This window comes from Scylla paramamosain, chromosome 31 (genome assembly GCF_035594125.1).
Source record: "Scylla paramamosain isolate STU-SP2022 chromosome 31, ASM3559412v1, whole genome shotgun sequence".
Lineage (NCBI taxonomy): Eukaryota > Metazoa > Arthropoda > Malacostraca > Decapoda > Portunidae > Scylla > Scylla paramamosain.
The window spans coordinates 15456016-15476499 of record NC_087181.1 but is presented as its reverse complement, the minus strand read 5'-3'; the positions used below and the strand labels follow the sequence as shown (position 1 = coordinate 15476499).

Genomic DNA, 20484 nt, shown 5'->3' with positions numbered 1-20484 from the left:
CTCTCTCTCTCTCTCTCTCTCTCTCTCTCTCTCTCTCTCTCTCTCTCTCTCTCATTTATACACATCTTAGCACGAATGTTTATTTTTCTGTTTTCTTCACTTTCTCAACAACTCTCTTCTTTCCCTCCTCCTCCTCCTCCTCCTCCTCCTCCTCCTCCTCCTCCTCCTCCTCCTCCTCCTCCTCCTCCTCCTCCTTTGTCAATGCACCCTACTTCTCTCCCTTTCCAATGACCTGGCTTGCATCCCACTCATACTCTTTGACCTCCTCCTCCTCCTCCTCCTCCTCCTCCTCCTCCTCTTCTTCCTCTTTCGTTCCATCTTTCCTCATCTCTCCCTCCCAATTCCCTTGTTTATTGTCCTTATTTTTTTCCCTGTCTATGGAAGTCATAAGTTTATTTTTCCTTTCAGTTTCCCTCCTCCTCCTCCTCCTCCTCCTCCTCCTCCTGGGCAAACACGCCTCCCTCTACTGTGTAAGAGGAAGAACGTTAAAAGCTCAAGGGTTTTAAGATCAAAAAGGAGAAATAAAAGTTGAACCACCACCACCACCACCACTACCACCACCACCACAGCCTCCTCCTCCTCCTCCTCCTCCTCCTCCTCCTCCTCCTCCTCCTCCTCCTCCTCCTCCTCCTCGTGAAGTGACTGTTTCTTTCACTCTTCACTACTGTCCTTAAAAAAAAAAACTAACTTCATTTTACACTCAATAACTTTGTGGCCATTTCGATCTTTCTGTATGAGAGAGAGAGAGAGAGAGAGAGAGAGAGAGAGAGAGAGAGAGAGAGAGAGAGAGAGAGAGAGAGAGAGAGAGAGAGTACTTAGCTACCGTCGGAGGAAAAAAAGTGAAAGTTATGTTGAGACAATATGAGAGAATTTTAGCTTTTTAAAAGGGTGGTTGGCGGCATCCTGTCTGTCTGTCTGTCTGTCTGTCTGTCTGGCTGTCTCTGTTCTGTCCGTCTGTATGGTTGGATGGTTGACTGTCTATCACTGTCTGTCTGTCAATCTGTCTGTCTGTCTGTCTGTCTGTCTGTCTGTCTGTCTGTCTGTCTGTCTGTCTGTCTGCCTGTCTCTGTTCTGTCCGTCAGTATGGTTGGATGGTTGACTGTCTATCACTGTCTGTCTGTCTGTCTGTCTGTCTGTCTGTCTGTCTGTCTGTCTGTCTGGCTGTCTCTGTTCTGTCCGTCAGTATGGTTGGATGGTTGACTGTCTATCACTGTCTGTCTGTCAATCTGTCTGTCTGTCTGTCTGTCTGTCTGTCTGTCTGTCTGTCTGTCTGTCTTCTTGTCAATCATTTCTTTCATTCTTTTTTTATTTTCCACCAGTCTTTACTTGTTTATGTCTTTCACTTTTGCCATTTCTTTGTCTGTCTGTCTGTCTGTCTGTCTGTCTGTCTCTTTTCACATATTTTGTTTTGCATGTTTGTATGTTCGTTTGTTTTCCAGTAAGTCTATCTGCTTATGTCATTCCTCTCTCTCTCTCTCTCTCTCTCTCTCTCTCTCTCTCTCTCTCTCTCTCTCTCTCTCTCTCTCTCTCTCTCTCTCTCTCTCTCTCTCTCTCTCTCTCTCACATAATTATCAACATCACCCTCTTCACTCTATTCATTCCCTCCCTCTCTCTGCCTCCTTCTCTTTCTTCTTTCCTCCCTCCTTCCTTCCCTCTCTCTCTCTCTCTCTCTCTCTCTCTCTCTCTCTCTCTCTCTCTCTCTCTCTCTCTCTCTCTCTCTCTCTCTTGCAGGGTAGCATTGAAATATGTGGCGCGACACCCTTCAATATGGTGCTCTCTCCCTTCCCTCCCTCCCTTCCCTCCCTTCCTCCATTCTCTCCCTCTCTGCCCCTCTTCCTCCCTTCCTTCATCTCCTCTTTCTTTCCCTCCATGTTTCCCCTCACCGAGACACGTGACGCTTTCCCCTCTCTCCCTCCCCCTCCCCCTCCTCTCCCTCCCACGCTCTCTCTCTCTCTCTCCCTCCATGATAATTGAAGGGAGTGAGTCACAGGGAGGGAGAGAGAGAGAGAGAGAGAGAGAGAGAGAGAGAGAGAGAGAGAGAGAGAGAGAGAGAGAGAGAGAGAGAGAGAGAGAGAGAGAGAGAGAAGGAAGGAGGGAGGAAAGAAGAAAGAGAAGGACGCAGAGAGAGGGAGGGAATGAATAGAGTGAAGAGGGTGATGTTGATAATTATGTGACGAGATGGAGAGAGAGAGAGAGAGAGAGAGAGAGAGAGAGAGAGAGAGAGTGGTAATCTAGACATAAGCTCCCTCACAAAAATCGTTCTTGAAGAGTGAGCTGGAGGGAGGAAAGAAGGGTGAAGGAGGGAGATGAGAGAGAGAGAGAGAGAGAGAGAGAGAGAGAGAGAGAGAGAGAGAGAGAGAGAGAGAGAGAGAGAGAGAATGTAAAAAATACCACGACTTTTTTGGACTAGTAATGAATTTACATACGGAATGAGAGAGAGAGAGAGAGAGAGAGAGAGAGAGAGAGAGAGAGAGAGAGAGAGAGAGAGAGAGAGAGGGGGGGGGACGTTTAAAAAAAAATCCACAAAATTTACATAATATATTAGCAGTGAACTTGCACCAAAAAATGAGAGAGAGAGAGAGAGAGAGAGAGAGAGAGAGAGAGAGAGAGAGAGAGAGAGAGAGAGAGAGAGAGAGAGAGAGACGGACAGCCAGACAGGCATAATTTCGTAGTAAAACAAGCCGGGCGTGAAATTCGTCAGCGTAATCAATTTATAGATTCAATAAAACACATCGGCCTGTTAGGCTTAGAATGGCGCCTCCTGATTGGCCCTCAGGTGGAGTGCATCCGCCAATCACCTTTAAGCAAGACCAGACGGGACACGCGCACATCGTTTTCTTTCCGCTTTATGTTCCGTTTTCTTTCATGTGTCGTAAGGGAGGCTTAAGTATATTGTCGTTTTGAGAAATGTTATTATTGGAAATTTGAATGAATGGAGAAAATTTAAATGTTATTAGATTCATTGTGATTCGTATGTGATTACTCTCTCTCTCTCTCTCTCTCTCTCTCTCTCTCTCTCTCTCTCTCTCTCTCTCTCTCTCTCTCTCTCTCTCTCTCATTCATTCCGTATGTAAATTCATTACTAGTCCAAAAAATTCGTGGTATTTCTTTCTAGAGTGTTTTGTGTAAAGAAATAACGTGTATTGTAATTGTAATTGTTGGTAATGTTTTGGTCTAAATTCCTGAAGTTATAATAACGATAATAATAATAATAATAATAATAATAATAATAATAATAATAATAATAATAATTGTTGTTTTAATAGTACTAGGTAGACGAGCAGGATATGAATTTAATTTTGAAATAGTTCTGAATAATAATAATAATAATAATAATAATAATAATAATAATAATAATAGTATCTTATGTAAATGCATTTCTCTCTCTCTCTCTCTCTCTCTCTCTCTCTCTCTCTCTCTCTCTCTCTCTCTCTCTCTCTCTCTCTCTCTCTCTCCTGCCTTTGCTCATTAAAACTTTTGATGCTTAATGATGCACACACACACACACACACACACACACACACACACACACACACACACACACACACACACACACACACACTCTGGTCATACATAAGTCATACTCTCAAACACCCACACACAAACCCTCATCCTCTCTCTCTCTCTCTCTCTCTCTCTCTCTCTCTCTCTCTCTCTCTCTCTCTCTCTCTCTCTCTCTCTCTCTCTCTCTCTCTCTCTCTCTCTCTCTCTCTCTCTCTTTAATACAGGAACCGACGCATTAGGTTCTGTTGGCCATTAAATCACACGATCAACATCCATCATTTAAAGAGAGAGAGAGAGAGAGAGAGAGAGAGAGAGAGAGAGAGAGAGAGAGAGAGAGAGAGAGAGAGAGAGAGAATCGTTCACCGGAAATTGAGTAAAATTGAGGATTCTGCATCATTGCAAAAACAGCTACAGTTTCCTCTTCTTCTTCTTTCTCCTCCTCATCCTCCTCCTCCTCCTCCTATCAAACAAACGCCATCTGAAGAAGATCCTCTTATCTTGATACGTTTTCTTCTTCTTCTTCTTCTTCTTCTTCTTCTTCTTCTTCTTCTTCTTCTTCTTCTTCTTTTTCTTCTTCTTCTTCTTCTTCATTCATGTTTTTCCCTACTACTACTACTACTACTACTACTACTACTACTACTACTACTACTACTACTACTACTACTACTACTATTTCTTCTTCTTCATCTTCTTCTTCTTCTTCTTCTTCTTCTTCTTCTTCTTCTTCTTCTTCTTCTTCTTCTTCTTTTGTGGAGGAGGAGTAGGAGGAGGAGTGGAGGAAAATAAGTGTCTTGTCCCTGTCTTGTTGTGTCTGTCCGTCGGTCTGTCTGTTTGTTTCATCATCACTGATACGCGGATCGATGCAGTGTGTGTGTGTGTGTGTGTGTGTGTGTGTGTGTTATGGTAGCTTTCGTGCCACATTTTGCGTTGCTGAATCTTAAATATATCATTATCTGAACACATTTCCCTGTCGATAATAATAATCAGTCAGTGAATCACCAATTATCGTACGCAAACACCACTTCAAGCAGCCAGACAGTCAAACGTGATAAGATAGATACTGCGAATGATCAAACAGATTCTAGAAACGGATGAAGCATTTTGAAACGTGAGCAAATGTTGTCACATCCGGGAGTGGCTTTCTGGCTGGCTGACTGACTGGCTGGCTGGCTGGCTGACTGATAAGCGGTATCACATAACCTCTCAAGGAAAATCATCGTTTATCTCTGAATGGTGAACACAACACACTTGACACACTCACCATGCAGCACTCATTCACTGTGTAACTCTCGCACCGCACGCACACATACGCACACAAACACACGTACGCACAACAAACCCCTGCACACTCATGGACTCACGCACGCTTGAAACCCTCACGCATTCGACGGCAAGGCTTCAAAGAGCTTCGAAACACACACACACACACACACACACACATACATACACTCGAAATGGAAGCCCCGGAATCTGTTTCGAAGCGGCAATGTGAAGTGCTTTGATGCCTCGAGTTGTTGCGGCTGTGAGGAAACTGCGGAGTGTGCCTGAGGAAGGTGTGGCGTGTGCTCTTGGCGTGCTGAGGTGGGCGTGAGTAGCGGGTCTTCGGCGTTCTCAAGCTGACTAGGTGCTGAGTGTAAGCTGGCGAGGATCTAAGCGGTGAGGAGCCTTTGTGATGCGTCGGGGTTTGTGCGTGAGAAGGGAAGCGGCAGGGAAGTTGAAGTGAAGGAAGCAATTAATATGCGGCACTTAAGCCTCGGATGCCGGAGAGTGCCAGTGGTAATGCTCCTGTTGCCAGTGCTCCGAAAGGTTCCTGTGTCTTATCGCTACTTTCAACAGGTTCGGGTTTTAAGTTACTGTGGTTTTTCAAGGGTGTTTGTATTTAAGTTGTTAGGTTTTCAAGGGTGTTTTGATGGTTCTACTGATAGTTTCATTGTTCACGTTTAAGTTAATGGGGTCCTCAGTGGTGTTTGTATGGAAGGTATTGGGTTTTCAAGGGTGTTTTCATGATTCTGTTGATACTGTAACGAACTGCTGGAAGTTACTGGATGTACCAAGGGTGTCTTATCTTTACTTTTAACAGGCTCCCTTTAAGGTTACTGGCGTTTTCAAGGATATTTTGATGATTCTACTAATAATTCAATAGGCTCCCGTTAAAGTTGCTGTATTTTTCAAGGGCGTTTTCATGATTCAGGTAAAAGTTTAATGGAAGTTCCAAGAGTGCCTTAACACTACTTTTAACGGGCTCCCTTTAAAGTTACTGGCATTTTCAAGGATATTTTGATGATTCTACTAATAATTCAACAGTCTCCCGTTAAAGTTGCTGTATTTTTCAAGGGCGTTTTCATGATTCAGCTAAAAATTTAATGGAAGTTTCAAGGTTGTTTTAATCCTATTAATAGTTTACTAGACTCGATTGAAAGTCATTCGGGTTTTTAAAGGTGTTTTTGTAGTTCTAACAGTTTGAAAGTTATGATGTTTTGATGGTGTTTTTTTTTTTTTATGATTGATAGTTTAACAAGGATTCTACACTGTTAGTCGAAGAAAATGCTCATGAGAACCTGTTTATTAATCCATGTAGACTCTGAGAATAATTATGGGAGACAAATTTAAGGTTCTTTAATATTTATACTGATACCGTTAATGTTATACCCAGTGACTTGGTAGGGAAAGAAAAGACGTGTGTGTGTGTGTGAGCGCCTTTGTGCTTGTTATTTCCTGTGTGTGTCAATGGAAATTATTACAATATTTATGCCGGCACACGTAGTAATATTAGCCCTAGTGACTTCGTAGGGAAAAAAAAAAAAGATATGTACGTTATTTCCTGTGAGTGGTAATGGAAATCGTTATAAAATCAACAATAACTGTCGTAATATCCCCAGTGTTTTGCAGGGATAAGATAAGTTTTTTTTTTCACGTGGACAAACTGAAAACCGAGAAAAGGTGAAAGAAAATAAGAAAACAACAACAGAACTAAGACAGTGGAAATAATCGTAATACTAATACTCGTAATAACCCTAATAATAATGTCTTCCTAGGAAAGAAGATAGATACGATATTTGTTCTGCAGCACGTATACAAACAGAAAACTGAGAAATTGACAGCGAAAAATAACAAAACAGAATAACGACAATGAAAATATAATAGTAATGCAATAATACTCGTAATATTATCACTAGTGTCTTCCCAGGAAAAAGGACAATGTATGCTTTCTTTTACACGTACAGACTGAAAACTGAGAGTGAACACAATAACACGAACGAACAATGAACGCTCTTAGTGATCTGCTGGAAAAAATTAAAGGATATATGATATGTGTGTTGTTCTGCCCGTGGGTTGAAACTGGAAACTGAGCGGAGGTTAAAGTCAGAAACAGAGAAGCAGAGTGAATACAACGAAGAGAAGGCAAATGAAAGTTTAATCCCGCAGCAGACTGATGGATTGATAACCTACGAACACAAGCAGAGCAAATGATAAAAAAAAAAAAAAAAAAACTAAAGAAGAGAAGTAGAATCAAAAAGTAAATGACTCGACTCAACTGAGAAAAAGATAAACAAAAAGAAAAATGTTTAAACAAAAAATGTTTGGAAAAAAAAATACATGAGAACTTGATTGAAAATATATTCGAGAATTTAGTGCGTTTTTTTTTTTTTTTTCTTAATAATAGCTCGATTTTTTCTTTCATAAAAAAAAAATAAAGAAGGGATACGTGGAGAAATAAACCTGAGAACTTGCTTGAAACTCCTCATTGAAAGCAGTTACTTCATTGTGGCTTCCTAGTTCGCTCGAAAAAATAAAAGCTTCGTTCATGGAAAATCCGAAGCATCGAGACAACGGAGCAATGCACGCTGCTTCATTACGGTAAGACTCGAATCTCTGAGCTCAGTAACGTGAGGTGGATGTGAGGCAGTGCTGGGCTATCAAACAATCATCAAACAAAACATCTACCAGATTTTCGATGATAGTTTCTTTACTGTATTCAATAGCGGTTTTTTTTTTTTTTTTTCTTCTTCTTCTTCTTCTTCTTTCCTCCTTAGGCCAGTATCCCTCTTAAAAATAAATAAATGAATAAATAGAATAAAAAATACTGTCGATAGCTTTTTTACTTCAGTACTTGGTCGTGGAAATAGTTATACTGTCACCTCACCTACACAGCCATCTATCCTTTCACCCACTCAACACACACACACACACACACACACACACACATCTCCTGTTGACTTGAAATTAGCGGCAACTTTCAGCCACGCACCGAGTTGAGAGGCGTTCGTTACGGGGCATTCAAAGTGACGTACACCACCCCGTTATTTCCCGCCGTGACCTGGCATACACCGAGGTATACGTTGGGGCTAATAGGTGGCGGTGGTGGTGGGTGGTGGTGGTGGAGTGGCTGGGTTACTAATGCGGGTGGTGGTGTTTCAAGGTCTTTCTAAGGAGTTTAGCTTTTATTTAGGGATCTTTTAGGCCTCCTCGTGGACTTGTGGGGCTTGTGTTGGCTGTGTAGTGTGGATGGGTGTATGCGGGTTTGTGTATAGGGATTTTTAAACGACTTGGTGAGCTTTTTTTTTTTTTTTTTTTTCTAATGGGATTTTTTTTTTTTTTTTACAATTTTCTTTGATATTTTTTTAACTACGGTTTTCTTTTTTTTTTACGATAATTTCAACTACGTATTTTTTTTTTTTACGGTGCTTCCCTTTTTTTCTTTTACGGTTTTCCCTTTTCTTTTTAATTTTGTTGTCTTCTTCCTGAGCGATCTTTTTTTTAAACTATAATTCCATTACTATATTTTATTTTCATTTTCCTTCTTTCTTTTTTTTTAAACCATAATTAACCTGACTTAAACTATTACCACCATCATTACCATTAACTATTACCACCACCATTACCATCAAGTGTTACCACCATCATTATCATTATTTTTCTATCCCTCGGCCAGCCTCCCCTAAATTGTGGTAAAAAAAAAAAAAAAAAAAAAAACTAATTAGCTATCGTTTGACGCAGCATGGGGCACAGCAATAATCAGAATTGACGTGAATATTGTGACAGTAGTAATTTTAATATAATAACTCATCCTGACGTTTGGAGTTGCTCTTTTTTTCATTAACTATTTGTTGCTGATGGCTTGGTTTCATAATGGTTGTAGTGCTGTTAGTGCTGCTTCTCTCTCCCGTTAATTATGCTTTTGATGGGTGCTTTAATGCGTTGTTGTTGTTGTGTTGTTGTTGTTGTTGTTAATAGGTTTCATAAGGTTTCATAATTGCTGTAGTGATGTTGTTATCCCATTAATTATGTTGTTAATTGGTGGTTTAACTTTCACTGCTAAACTTTTTTTTCCTATAATACCTTACAGCTTTCCAGACACATTTTTTTTTTTTTATAATATAGCATGTTAAATACTTCTTTACCCAAGGAAATAGAAAATTAATCTTTTATTCTCTTTACCGTATCTGTCCGTGCAAACTTTACTTTTGTTATTCTAAATGTGACCAAAAGACAACCATAGCAGTAATAGGGTTAATTCTTATAGTTATTTATCATTTTCCATATTAATTATCTAGTGCTAATGAGTTGATTTCGTAATGGCAGTCGTGTAGTTAGTGTTGTTGCCCTCACATTAATTACGTTGATGGATGGTTTAATAGTTCTTGTTAGTATTGATTTTCCTTTCTTAATGGGTTTGCTGCTGTTGTGTCAGTGTCTCCTGCATTAAAACTGTGTGTATGTAGATAGCTGTTTTAATAGTTGTTGTTGGTATTATTTTCATCTTGCAAATGGGTTGGTTTCATAGTTGCTGGTGTTCGTGTTCCCATGTTAACTATCTAGCTGGTGAATAGTTTTAATACCTGGTTCATATTTTATCTCCGTCTGGTGTTAATAGGTTGGTTTCATTAACTGGTGTAGTATTAATCGTCCCCACATTAACCATCACTTGCTAATTGTTGTTTCATAACTGCTGTATTGTTAGCATGATTACTCCTTGTTACGTGTTCATGGGAAACATTCACGAGTCCCGTACTTAGCGTTGCTCTCAGTACAATTCACGACGACCATTAAAAACTGATGCACTTATTGTTAGTGTCAACCCTACAATTGACTGTCTAATGAAGGGGAGCATTCATAATTAACAGTCTACTGAGGGGAAACATTCATAATTCTCGTACCTAGTGTAGTTAATCTCAATACCACTCACAACAGAATCTAAAAACTTCCAGGACTATTTCGAAGCGCAGTGAAGCAAAACAAGGCGGTTCGGAGCTTCGGAACACGCAGATCGAGTCATAGAAAGTTAGCTTCACATTTTCGCGTATTTTTCGCTTGTTTTTCCCGCTTCCTTATCTTGATGGCCTTAGAGGGAAGAGGAGTGAGGAACTGCCGCCTGGAGGGATTGGCTTTGAGTGGCTTCGAGTGTTTGTGAGAAGTGATGCTGCTGATACAGATAAATTTTTAATGCTTGCTAGTTAGAGGTGTGTGTGTGTGTGTACGACAGATGTAATAATTGTTTGAGTATCCTTTGTGCTATAGGACTTTTTGCTCTGGTCAATAAAATATCTTCTTTTTTGTGTGTGTGTGTGTTTAGGGTGTTGCAGATTAGAAAAGACCAGATTTAATTAATGATATTTAAGGAACACTGTGAACATTGTGACTTTAGAAGATTAAGGAGATACATTAGAGATCTGAGAAGATAAAAATTTCCTTGATGATGACGCGTGTGTGTGTGTTTGAGTGTGTGTGTGAGTTACAGGTGCAGCATTCCCTAGACCTACACAACACCGCCTCTCACTCAACACCACATAACTTTCTCCCAAACACACACACACACTCACACACGCACGCACGCTCCCAACGCTACTATCTATTTATTTAGTAATTTATTGTCTTTGTATCACTATTTTGCCTTATCTGGAAATAAAATAACAAAAGGACTGAATTCAGATAGTAAAAACAAACAGGTGATAAGAAAGTAAGGATAATAATAAGATAGCAATAAAATAAGAGCACCAGTAGTAAGACGAAAGTAAAGTACAGTTGAGGATAGCAGTTATATGTGAGTGGTAGAACGATAGTGTAGAATAGAATAGAACAGCTGTGATAGTTTAAAGTAGCGTAAATTCAGCAGTGATAGCTTAAAGTAGCGTAAAGTCAGCTGTGATAGTTTAAAGTAGCATAAAGTCAGCAGTGATAGCTTAAACTAGCGTAAAGTCAGCAGTGATAGTTTAAAGTAGCGTAAAGTCAGCAGTGATAGTTTAAAGTAGCGTAAAGTCAGCAGTGGTAGTTTAAAGTAGCGTAAAGTCAGTAAAATAAAGACAGCAGTAAGATAGCATTAAAGTAAGAGCCGCGGCAGCAAGACAGTGTTAAAGTAAAAGGCCTCGGAACGCCCTCTTACCGCGCGTGGGTTTGTGATGCATTGCCCTTGCTCCCTTCCCCCTCTGCCCCCGGGGAGGAATGAAGGCAGGGAGAGAAAGCACTGGTCTGTCCTTCTGGAGGCCTCTGTGTGTGTGTGTGTGTGTGTGTGTGTGTGGTTGCCTTTGTTCTCTTTGATATGTCGTCCGTCAGTCAGTCTGTGTGCGTTTGTCTGTTATTTATTTTGGTATTTTTTTCAGTTTGTTAGCCACTTCTTCGTTCATTCTTCCTCGCTCGTGTATCCATTTTCTCTCATTCTCAGCTATAAGTACTAGTTTTTTTCTTTTCTCTTTTTTTTCAGTTTTTTAAGTGTTTCAAGTGTTTCCGCCGCTTTTTATTTCCTTTATTCACTCACCTGCTCTTTCATTCAGCCTGTTCATTCATCCGCATGCTCATTCACTCACTCGCATTCTTTCCATCTTTCCTTTCACTCATTCTCTTAGTCACACGCTTGCACCATCACTCACTCACTCTCTCTCTCTCAGCCATTCTCCACTCATTCATTCACTCTCATCCACTCTCTCCCTCCCACCTTTTCCCATCCGCTCACTCATCCACTCTTTCGTCTTCTCTTCCTTACACTCCATCACACCTTGCTTCCCCCTCCCTCTGTCACCCACTGACTGATTCCCTTTCTCACCCACTCCACTCCACATCCCCTCACTCGCCCGTTCTCCCTCACAGGTCGAGGAGCGCCGTGGTGATGGAGGACGGGGTCAGCCTTAGCTCCGCCTCCGGATCGGCCTCTGGTGCTGGGGGCTCGTCCTCCGCCTCCAGCACGGCTGGCGAGGAGGTGGTGCTCAGAATCAACGTACCGGAGCTCAAGGTGGAGAAGTGCCTGCAGTTCCACCGAGACGACCTTGTGTGGGACGTAAAGCAGCAGGCCCTGGCGGCGCTTCCCAAGGTGAGTGTGCCCTGGGGCTGCAACACGAGAGGGCTACAGTAGACTAAGGGATGCAGGAGGTATGGGAGGGGGAAGAGGGTTAGACTAAGGGTGGGAGAGAGAGAGGGGGAGCTATACTAAGGGCGCCAGGAGACTGAAGGATGGAGGAATGAAGCCAGATTTAGTAACAGGAGGAAGGAAGGTAGATTAAAGACAGGAACGAGAAAATAATATAGACAGGGGCCAGAAGGAAGGCTAAGGAAAGAGAAAAAGAAGTTAAACTAAGGGCGGCAGGAGGCTAAGAAAGGAAGAAAGGAAGGATGCAGGCAGCAGGAGGACAGGACAAAGGCTAAGGGCAAGGAGGAGGAGGAGGAGGAGGAGAGGTCTAAACTGAGGGCGTGAGGGAGCTTGAGAAGGGACTAAATGTGACAGGAGAACAGAAGGAAGATAGATTAAGGGTTTCTAGACTAAGAGATCGGGGGAGAAAGCTAGACTAAGAGCTGGAAGGAATAAAGAAGCTAGGTTTAGGGCGGGAAGGAGGAAAAAACTATATCAAATGGCGGAATGAGACTGAGAAGAGGAAACTTGGGTAGATTAAAGATCGGAGATAGGAAAGAAGCTACAAGGGTGGGAGGAGGGAGGAAAGATAAACTAAGGGCAGAAGAAAGGGGAAAAAGAATATTAGATGCGAGAGAAGGGAGAAAAGAAGGTATTATGCGGTTAGAAAACTGAAGGACAGACAGTAAGGAAATTTAAACAAGTGAATAGCAGTAAAAGGCAGCATAGAAATTATATTTGAATTGAAGGACAGTGAAGGAGTGAGGGATAAAGGTTAGGGAAGAGAGAGAGAGAGAGAGAGAGAGAGAGAGAGAGAGAGAGAATACAAGGACAGAGAATGAAGGGATAAAGGAAGGGGAAAGGAAGGAAGGGAGAGAAGGAAGACTTGACGATTGGGAGAGGAAGTGAATTGACAGTGATTAAAACGAGGGAAGGAGGGAAGCATAGAGAGAGAAAGAGGAAGAGAGAGAGAGGGAGAGATGGAGAAAATACAAGAGTGCAGAATGAAAGGATAAGGGAAGGGAAGGAAGAAGAAGAAGAGGTGTTAGATACAAAATTGACTCGGATTTACTAGAAAGGAAAGCGTGGAAGGAGGGAATCAGGAAGAGAAAGAGGGGGAGGTGACGGGGTGACTGGGGAGGAGCTGGAGGGAAGAGGAGGAAAGTGATAGGCTTGTGTGGGCCGCCGAGACTCGCCTGTACAGTAAGGAAAGAGGAAAGCAGAGAAGGTTAGGCTGGCAGAGGGAAGCTAATTCAACAGAGTAGGTGAAAGAGGAAGAGGCGCAGGAAGAGAGAATTACGGAAGCATGAGAGAGAGAGAGAGAGAGAGAGAGAGAGAGAGAGAGAGAGAGAGAGAGAGAGAGAGAGAGAGAGAGAGAGAGAGAGAGAGAGAGAAATGCAGCAGTGGAATGATGTAGGAGAGGACGAGAAAGAATAGGAGGAATATTCTAAAGTTACGTAAGCAAGAGGAAAAAGAGGAGAAATGAGGGAGGGAGAGAGAAATGTAGCAATGGAATGATGTAGGAGAGGAAGAGGGGGAGGAAGAGTAAGAGGAAGAACATTCAGGAATTTGCCATAAGTAAGAAGACCAAAGAAAAAAGGAAAAGGAGGAGGAGCTGGGATTGAAAAAAAAAATACGAAAGAGAGAAGAAGGAAAGGAAGAGAAGAAAGATGGGGTTATAAAAAAGATGAAGAACTTGGGAAAAGAAAACGAGGTGGAGGAATTGAGAGAGAGAGAGAGAGAGAGAGAGAGAGAGAGAGAGAGAGAGAGAGAGAGAGAGAGAGAGAGATAATCTGGTACTGATTTCGAACGAGGCCCTCAGGTGAAGAAAATTAGATCCCAGAGGAGGAGGAGGAGGAGGAGGGTGGATAATTAGGTTTGGTGGGCTTGAGAGAGGTCACACAACTTTACTAGGTCACAGGAGGTGGAATAGGTCAAGTTAGGTTAGTTTTAGTTAATCACCCATAAACTCGTATAATTTATCACCATGTTAATTCACACAGTAGTTGTTGTTGTTGTTCCTTTTTTTCATGTGTTAGTTTGAGGAATGAATCAAATGAGGTTAATCAACTTTTTCTGTGTCATGGAGTCAGTGTCAAACTGTCAGAAAAAAATAAATAAAAAAAGGGAAGTAAAAAATATAATACAGGATAGGAAGGATTTTATTATTTTTGTATGTTTGCTTTTTTTAGGGTTTCTGGTCAGGCGTAGTGGACGTGACAGGGAAGTGAGGTCAGCTGAGGTCTGGTGGGAATTGGGGAGGAGGGGGAAGGCTAAGGGAGGGGAGGGAGTGAAGGGGAGGAGTCTCAGGTGTGTTTCCCTTTAAGGTGTGAATACTGCTAATCCTCACCTACATTTTTCTGTATTTCTTGCAGAGTTTTGCAGCTTTTTCCCCTTCGTTTGCATTCATTGAAATATTATTCTTGGTGTAAGAGCAATTTTACGTCGATGTATAAAAAGGACTGTGTTTTGGCTTCCAGTATTTTAACCGTGAATAACAACTAATATGCTGTTCCACTTCTGACAACTACTACTTCTTACCACTACTATCCTTCTTTCACTCTCTGATCCCAACATTGCATTCCAGAGACAAAATTAACAGCATCCTTAAAACTACTTCCTTCTGACATCCAATATGCTTTACTATTCCAACAACTACTATGACTCCTTACTCTTGTTTCTGTCCTTCCTTCACCTTCACTTTATGGTCTCAACATTGCATTCTGGAGATGAAATTAACAGCATCTTATAATCTCTACTACTTATAAACTCTATTACTTCTAGCTGCTATTACTGCTCCTTATTACTTCGACTACTAATGTTTCTTACTACTGCTTCTATCTGACCTCAACTTCCTACTCTGAATTTAACATTGCATTCTGGAGACAAAATTTGTAATGTCTTATAAACTATTTTCAACAACTACTACTTCACTTTGACAACTACTGCTACTACTAATACTTACTGCTACTTTTCTCTCCACCTTCACCTTCACTCTGCAGCTTCAACAACGCATTCCAGAGACAAAATTAGCAATATTTTATAAATTATTCATCTGACACCTTCTGCTCCTTTCTGCCTTCCCTATCTGGATTTAACATTGCATTCTGTGTGGAAAGATTTATTCTATGTTTCAGTAAGTGTTTGGTTCTACTATTGAGTCTCACTGCAAAATTTGCCTGCGTGTTTTTTCCTCACTGCAAATATTTATGTTTTTTATCATTCTTTTGCTGTGAATACGTAGCTGCCTTATTTTATTCCTGGGTGTTGATTCTTGGTGTGTTTGGCAAGCCTTTGTTTACTGTGTGTGCTACTATTATGGTTCTATTTATCCATATTCATCACCTTTTATTACCTTCCAGATCAGTTAGCGCTTATATTTTGCGCTTATATTTTGCTCAGGTTTGTTTATTTGCATCAGTCCAGCTGGGCAAGCATCTTTAATCTCATTAGGTATTCTCATCACACAGCACTGGAGTGAAACATGTTGCTCCCATTGTGTTTTTGTCTCCCTCACGTCGCTCCTTTCTATTATACTCTACGCCACATTTCCCAGTATTTTGTCACCGGGGATGCAGGTGTGTTAGAGAATGCAAGGCACACGCAACACTGACGCAATTGTTTCACTATGCACAAATTATAAATAGTGTTGTTTTTGTCTCCCTCACGTCTCTCTGTTATACTCCACGCCACATTTCTCTATATTGTCAACAGGAATGGAGGTCTGTTAGGGAATACAAGACACACTGAACACTGACACAAATGTTTCACAAATGTTTCACTATGCACAAGCTGTCACTAACACTCTCAAAATAGAATATCAATGCAGTTTTTTATACATGCAGTTTTAAAAACTTGCATAGATTTCTTTAAACATAAGAGGATAATCTGGCCTAGGGCAACAAAAAAGGCTATAAAAAGTCTTTCTTAAGGTGTAGTTAAAAAATTTATCCAAAATTTGAGGATAAGTGACTCAAAACCTCCCTTACGAAACAGGTCAAGTCAAAGGCAGGAGGAAATACAGAGGCAGGCCAGATGCACTCTTACCAAACACTCAACCTCTGTAAGCACCTTTGATTTAACCCTTTCACTGTGATATGCAATACCTCAAAGCACCAAAAGCAACAAAATCTTAAAAAATATCAACAAGAAAGAAAAATAAAAGGGAGTAAAGAGTCACTTTAGCAATATACCATTAGAAGCAACGAAACCTTAATAAACATCAACAAGAAAGAAAAATAAAAGGAAATAAAGAGTCGACTTAGCAATACAGCACCAGAAGCAATGAAATCTTGATAAACATCAATAAGAAAGAAAAAATAAGAGATTTTGAGTAGATGGCTATAGAGCAAGAAAATAGATCTAATAGTGGTTAGTAAGTCAACCAAATTGCAGGCGTTAAAGATATAAAAACAAAAAATCTCAAAAAACACTCAGTTTATGAAGTACAAACAAGAATATTGAAATCACTCCCATTGTGGACATTTCAAGGGTATATTGTGACACAGTACTATAAGCATTAATGATTAACATAACAATCTGTAGCACATTCCAATGGCATGGTTTTGTAATGCATCACAGCGAGGCACATTTGCCATTGAGGTGAATACTGAGTAGTCATGAAAAAAAAAGTGTTTTCAGTCATTTCACTTCACTGTGGTAGTAGATTTGAAATTTTAATTGAAGTGTACTCGTATGTTAATTGAGATGCATATCTCTCTCTCTCTCTCTCTCTCTCTCTCTCTCTCTCTCTCTCTCTCTCTCTCTCTCTCTCTCTCTCTCTCTCTCTCTCTCTCTCTCTCTCTCTCTCTCTCTCTCTCTCTCTCTCTCTCTCTCTCTCTCTCTCTCTCTCTCTCTCTCTCTCTCTCTCTCTCTCTCTCTCTCTCTCTCTCTCTCTCTCTCTCTCTGCATTCCTATTTAACAAGTCACATTCCAGTCACTATCTTTTATCTTCCTCCTCCTTGGGAGAATATTTAGTGTATAACTGATACATGGGTTGGGTTTTTTCACATTATCAACAAATCAGATTCCTGTTAATGTCTTGTGTTTTTCATTCTCTGTTAACATTTCACAAGAATTCCAGTTGGTATTTTGTATTTTCTCCTCATGAGAATTTTTGGTTAGCATATGTGAATTTAGATACATGGGTCAGTTTTTTTTTTTTTTTTTTTTTTTTTTTTTTCATGTTCCCTGTCAAGTCACAAGAATTCAAGTTGGTGTCAGTTTTTTGCATCCTTTACTAACATGTCACATCTCAGCCATTGTCTAATAGTTTTCCTCATTCTTAATACATCACAAGGATCCCATTCATAGTTTTCTTCACTCCGATTTAACCCTTTGACTGCCACTTGGCACACCTTTCCTTAATTACTAATCACTCTAAGACCTCTTTACTTGTTCCACAGCCACATTCAATCTTTGAACTTGGAAGAAACTGCAAAATGTATTCTTTTTTCATTGCTAATTTTCTTGTAGATGCTTATAAAGACTTCATGAATTGCTTCTGGTGCTGCTAATTGTTTTGTGTCACCATGAAAGGGTTAACAAGTCGCAATATTATCCCAGTCATTGTGTTGATATTTTCCTTGTCTCATTCTCACGGTCCCTTGAGTCATCTAGATAACCCAGAGTTGGTGGCGTCATCATGTATCAGTCAAGGGCAGCTGTTTATCTCCTTTGTCCTGTGCTTCTTGTCTTGCTATGACTTGTAAGACGCAGTTTGGTTCAGGGAGGAAAGTCTAAATGTTTATCTTGTGACTAATGTGTTAGTGATATAATGCATACAGTCTTTATTCCACTTGATGTTGATAAAAAAAAAAAAAGTGGTTCCTTATAGTAGACAAATGTGTCAAATTTGGTAGACAGTTACAGGTTATTAGCCAAGCACACACACACACACACACACACACACACACACACACACACACACACACACACACACACACACACACACACACACACAGTTTTCCATATTATATTGTAGGTCTTTGTACAAGTAGTTTAGCAAGGAATATTTTCTTGCAAGTATGTACATGATGTCGAAGGCAGTGACATTTCTATAGCATTCAAAGTTTTCTATAAATGTTCATATAGCAAAACATTTGCCTTCAGTCTCGTGTATTGGCAAGGAAAGGCTCACAGGCTCTCTTCTTTTGATAAATCTGTCATTCCTCTTTTTCGTACCTCTCCCACTGACTTCTTACAGAATTTTTAGTAGTGTTTAAACTTGACTGAGGAATAATCAATACTCACAAGAAAAGTAAACAGGTCTAAGAGAAAGTGTGGTTTGGCTTGCATATAAACTTTGATGTAAAAAGTAATGATGCTCGCCACATAATCTCTAATGCACTGAGAGTTTGAGTAATGTTAAAAACTTCTTACCAGATCAGTTTTTGGTGTTTTTTTATGCATTTTTCCCCATCAAGTCCTTTTTCCCCATTTGTTTTTGGGTAATGTTCCCTGGGTAAGTTGCCACTACCACAAACCATAATACCCTTTTGTCAATGTACAAAATAATAATATTTGAGTGTTTTCTTGAACTGTTCTCTTTCGTAAATGTTGACTGTGTTGACTCTTGATGGTTCCTGGTTCCTGTTCACAGAAGGGTTACTGTATGCATTCCTTGATATTTTTTTTTGGTTTGGTGGGTAATACTGTTCTCTTTAGTTAGCATTTTTAATATAGATTGTCTTTTTTCTTCTATAGGATGGTGTTTTTTTAGACCCCAGTTTCATTGCTCCTACTCATACTAAATATTATAGTTTTTGTCTTTTTTTGGCGAGATGTTTTTATAGTCCCAGTTTAGTTGTTCATTCTAAATATTATAGATTTTCTTTGATATTTCTTGATTGGATGGTGTTTTTTTCAGTTCCACTTTGGTTGCTCTTGCATATTATTAGTTATGTCTGATATTTTTTTGAAGGGACGATGTTCTTTTAGTTTGGTTGCTTCCACACATTTCAGATATCCAGATTTGGTTTGTCATTATTTGCTGGGATGGTATCTACTTAAGTTTACATTCAAAATATCATAGATTTTGTTGTTTTTTTGGTGGGATTGTGTTCACTTGGTTTGGTTGCACCCTACATACTACATACAGACTTTTATATTTTCTGGGAGATGAGGCAACAAACATCCTGTGATAAAAGGGTGTTGATTTCCAGATAAGCAGCTCAGAGGTGTTCTTGGCCCACTCATACACTTGGCTCACAGTAGCACAAGACTAAGCTAATGTTTTGCACGAGTAATTGGATGACAAAACATGCATTGGAAAGTAGTAGTTAGTTTTGATACAAGCTGACTTAAGATAATGCATTTTTTCCTTTTTCTCGTGGTTAATTCATCACTGTAGATCACTTTTGTCTTCTGTATTAAGGCTTCAGTAAATTAAAACTTACTTTGTTATTCTGACTGAAATTATTAGTTTTAGAAATGTTATCTAAATTTCTCTGCCTTTATATTTTTACTCTGAAAAATTACACGTCTTTATTGAGTGTTCTTAAAGCAGAGAGTTCCAGCATCCGGCAGTACTTTTTTACTCACTGGGAGGAAGAGAGATTTTTTGTGCCTCGCTTATAATTACATACAATATTCAGTTAATCAAGCAAAAACAAAACCTCCTTGCAATATGACACTGGAGAAGAAAAATATATTGTACATCACCTTTGCAACATTAAAAGCAACCCATATGCATCTTTTTTAAATCACATACAAATAAATAAACATCTTAAGAAATCAAGTAACAAAAAAAGGAAAAAATGCTTGAGTCCAAGTAGTCGCTTCACTGGCCAGGGTAGTGGAGCCCCAAGAGCCACAGCCAGAGCCACACCAACACCAGCAGGACCCAAGCTGAGGCCACACGCTCACCCCAGGCAAGCACTCATTACCACGCCACGTTTGCTCAACCAACAGTTACGCCCAAACTGATGAATAGTTACCGAGAGTGACCGTAACTCTTCAAAACAGTGACGTAACATAGACCTGTTGAGTGAGCATGGTGTGGTAGAGTGATTGAATTTATAGGAGTGTGTGAGTGGTGCTTGTCATGTCCTGGTGGTGCTGTGGTGTTGTGGTGTTGTGGAGGGGTTCTTAGTGTAGGCGGTGGTGCCCAAGTGTGGTGCCGAGGTTGTGTTCTGCACCTCTTGTTGGCTTCTGGCTTCACAGGCTTACCGGGTCATTGTACCTTACTCCACATGTCCATGTCTTGACTACATACCACTCTTCTTTGTCTGCATTGTGGTTTATTTTTACTGATCCACCTATTTGTGCGTGTTTGTATGTGTGTGTGTGTGTGTGTGTGTGTGTGTGTGTGTTGGTCACTAACGAGATATCTAACTGATGCAAAATTTTATAACATGTTTGGGTGTTTTGATTTCTTAATGTCTTAACAAACTAGAGGTTCATCCCTAATATTCCCTGATTTAAAGGGACTACAGCTCCTTTAAACCAGGAGACACTGAATATTAGCACTTACCCAAGCTCTCTGTGTGTGTGTGTGTGTGTGTGTGTGTGTGTGTGTGTGTGTGTGTGTGTAATATAAACATTTACCCACGCTCTCATGAATGTGCGTGTGTGTGTGTGTGTGTGTGGGTGCGCGTGTGTTTGTCCATGTACTAGTGTGTGTGTGTAAGTCCAGCCAGCTT

The 20484-nt window shown here is 40.3% G+C and overlaps 1 protein-coding gene and 1 long non-coding RNA gene across 2 annotated transcripts in view; both read left to right on the top strand.

The window, feature by feature from the left end:
* Window positions 1–20484, top strand: part of LOC135088706 (SH3 and multiple ankyrin repeat domains protein 3-like) — a 117306-nt gene that overhangs the window by 70279 nt on the left and 26543 nt on the right. Inside the window, 1 exon segment of the mRNA XM_063983670.1 lies at window positions 11587–11806. Within this exon segment, the coding sequence (XP_063839740.1) occupies window positions 11587–11806 (220 nt within the window).
* On the top strand, window positions 4151–7011 carry LOC135088710 (uncharacterized). Its single transcript, XR_010261083.1, has 2 exons — window positions 4151–5160; window positions 6540–7011. It is a non-coding gene; the product is annotated as an uncharacterized LOC135088710 (long non-coding RNA).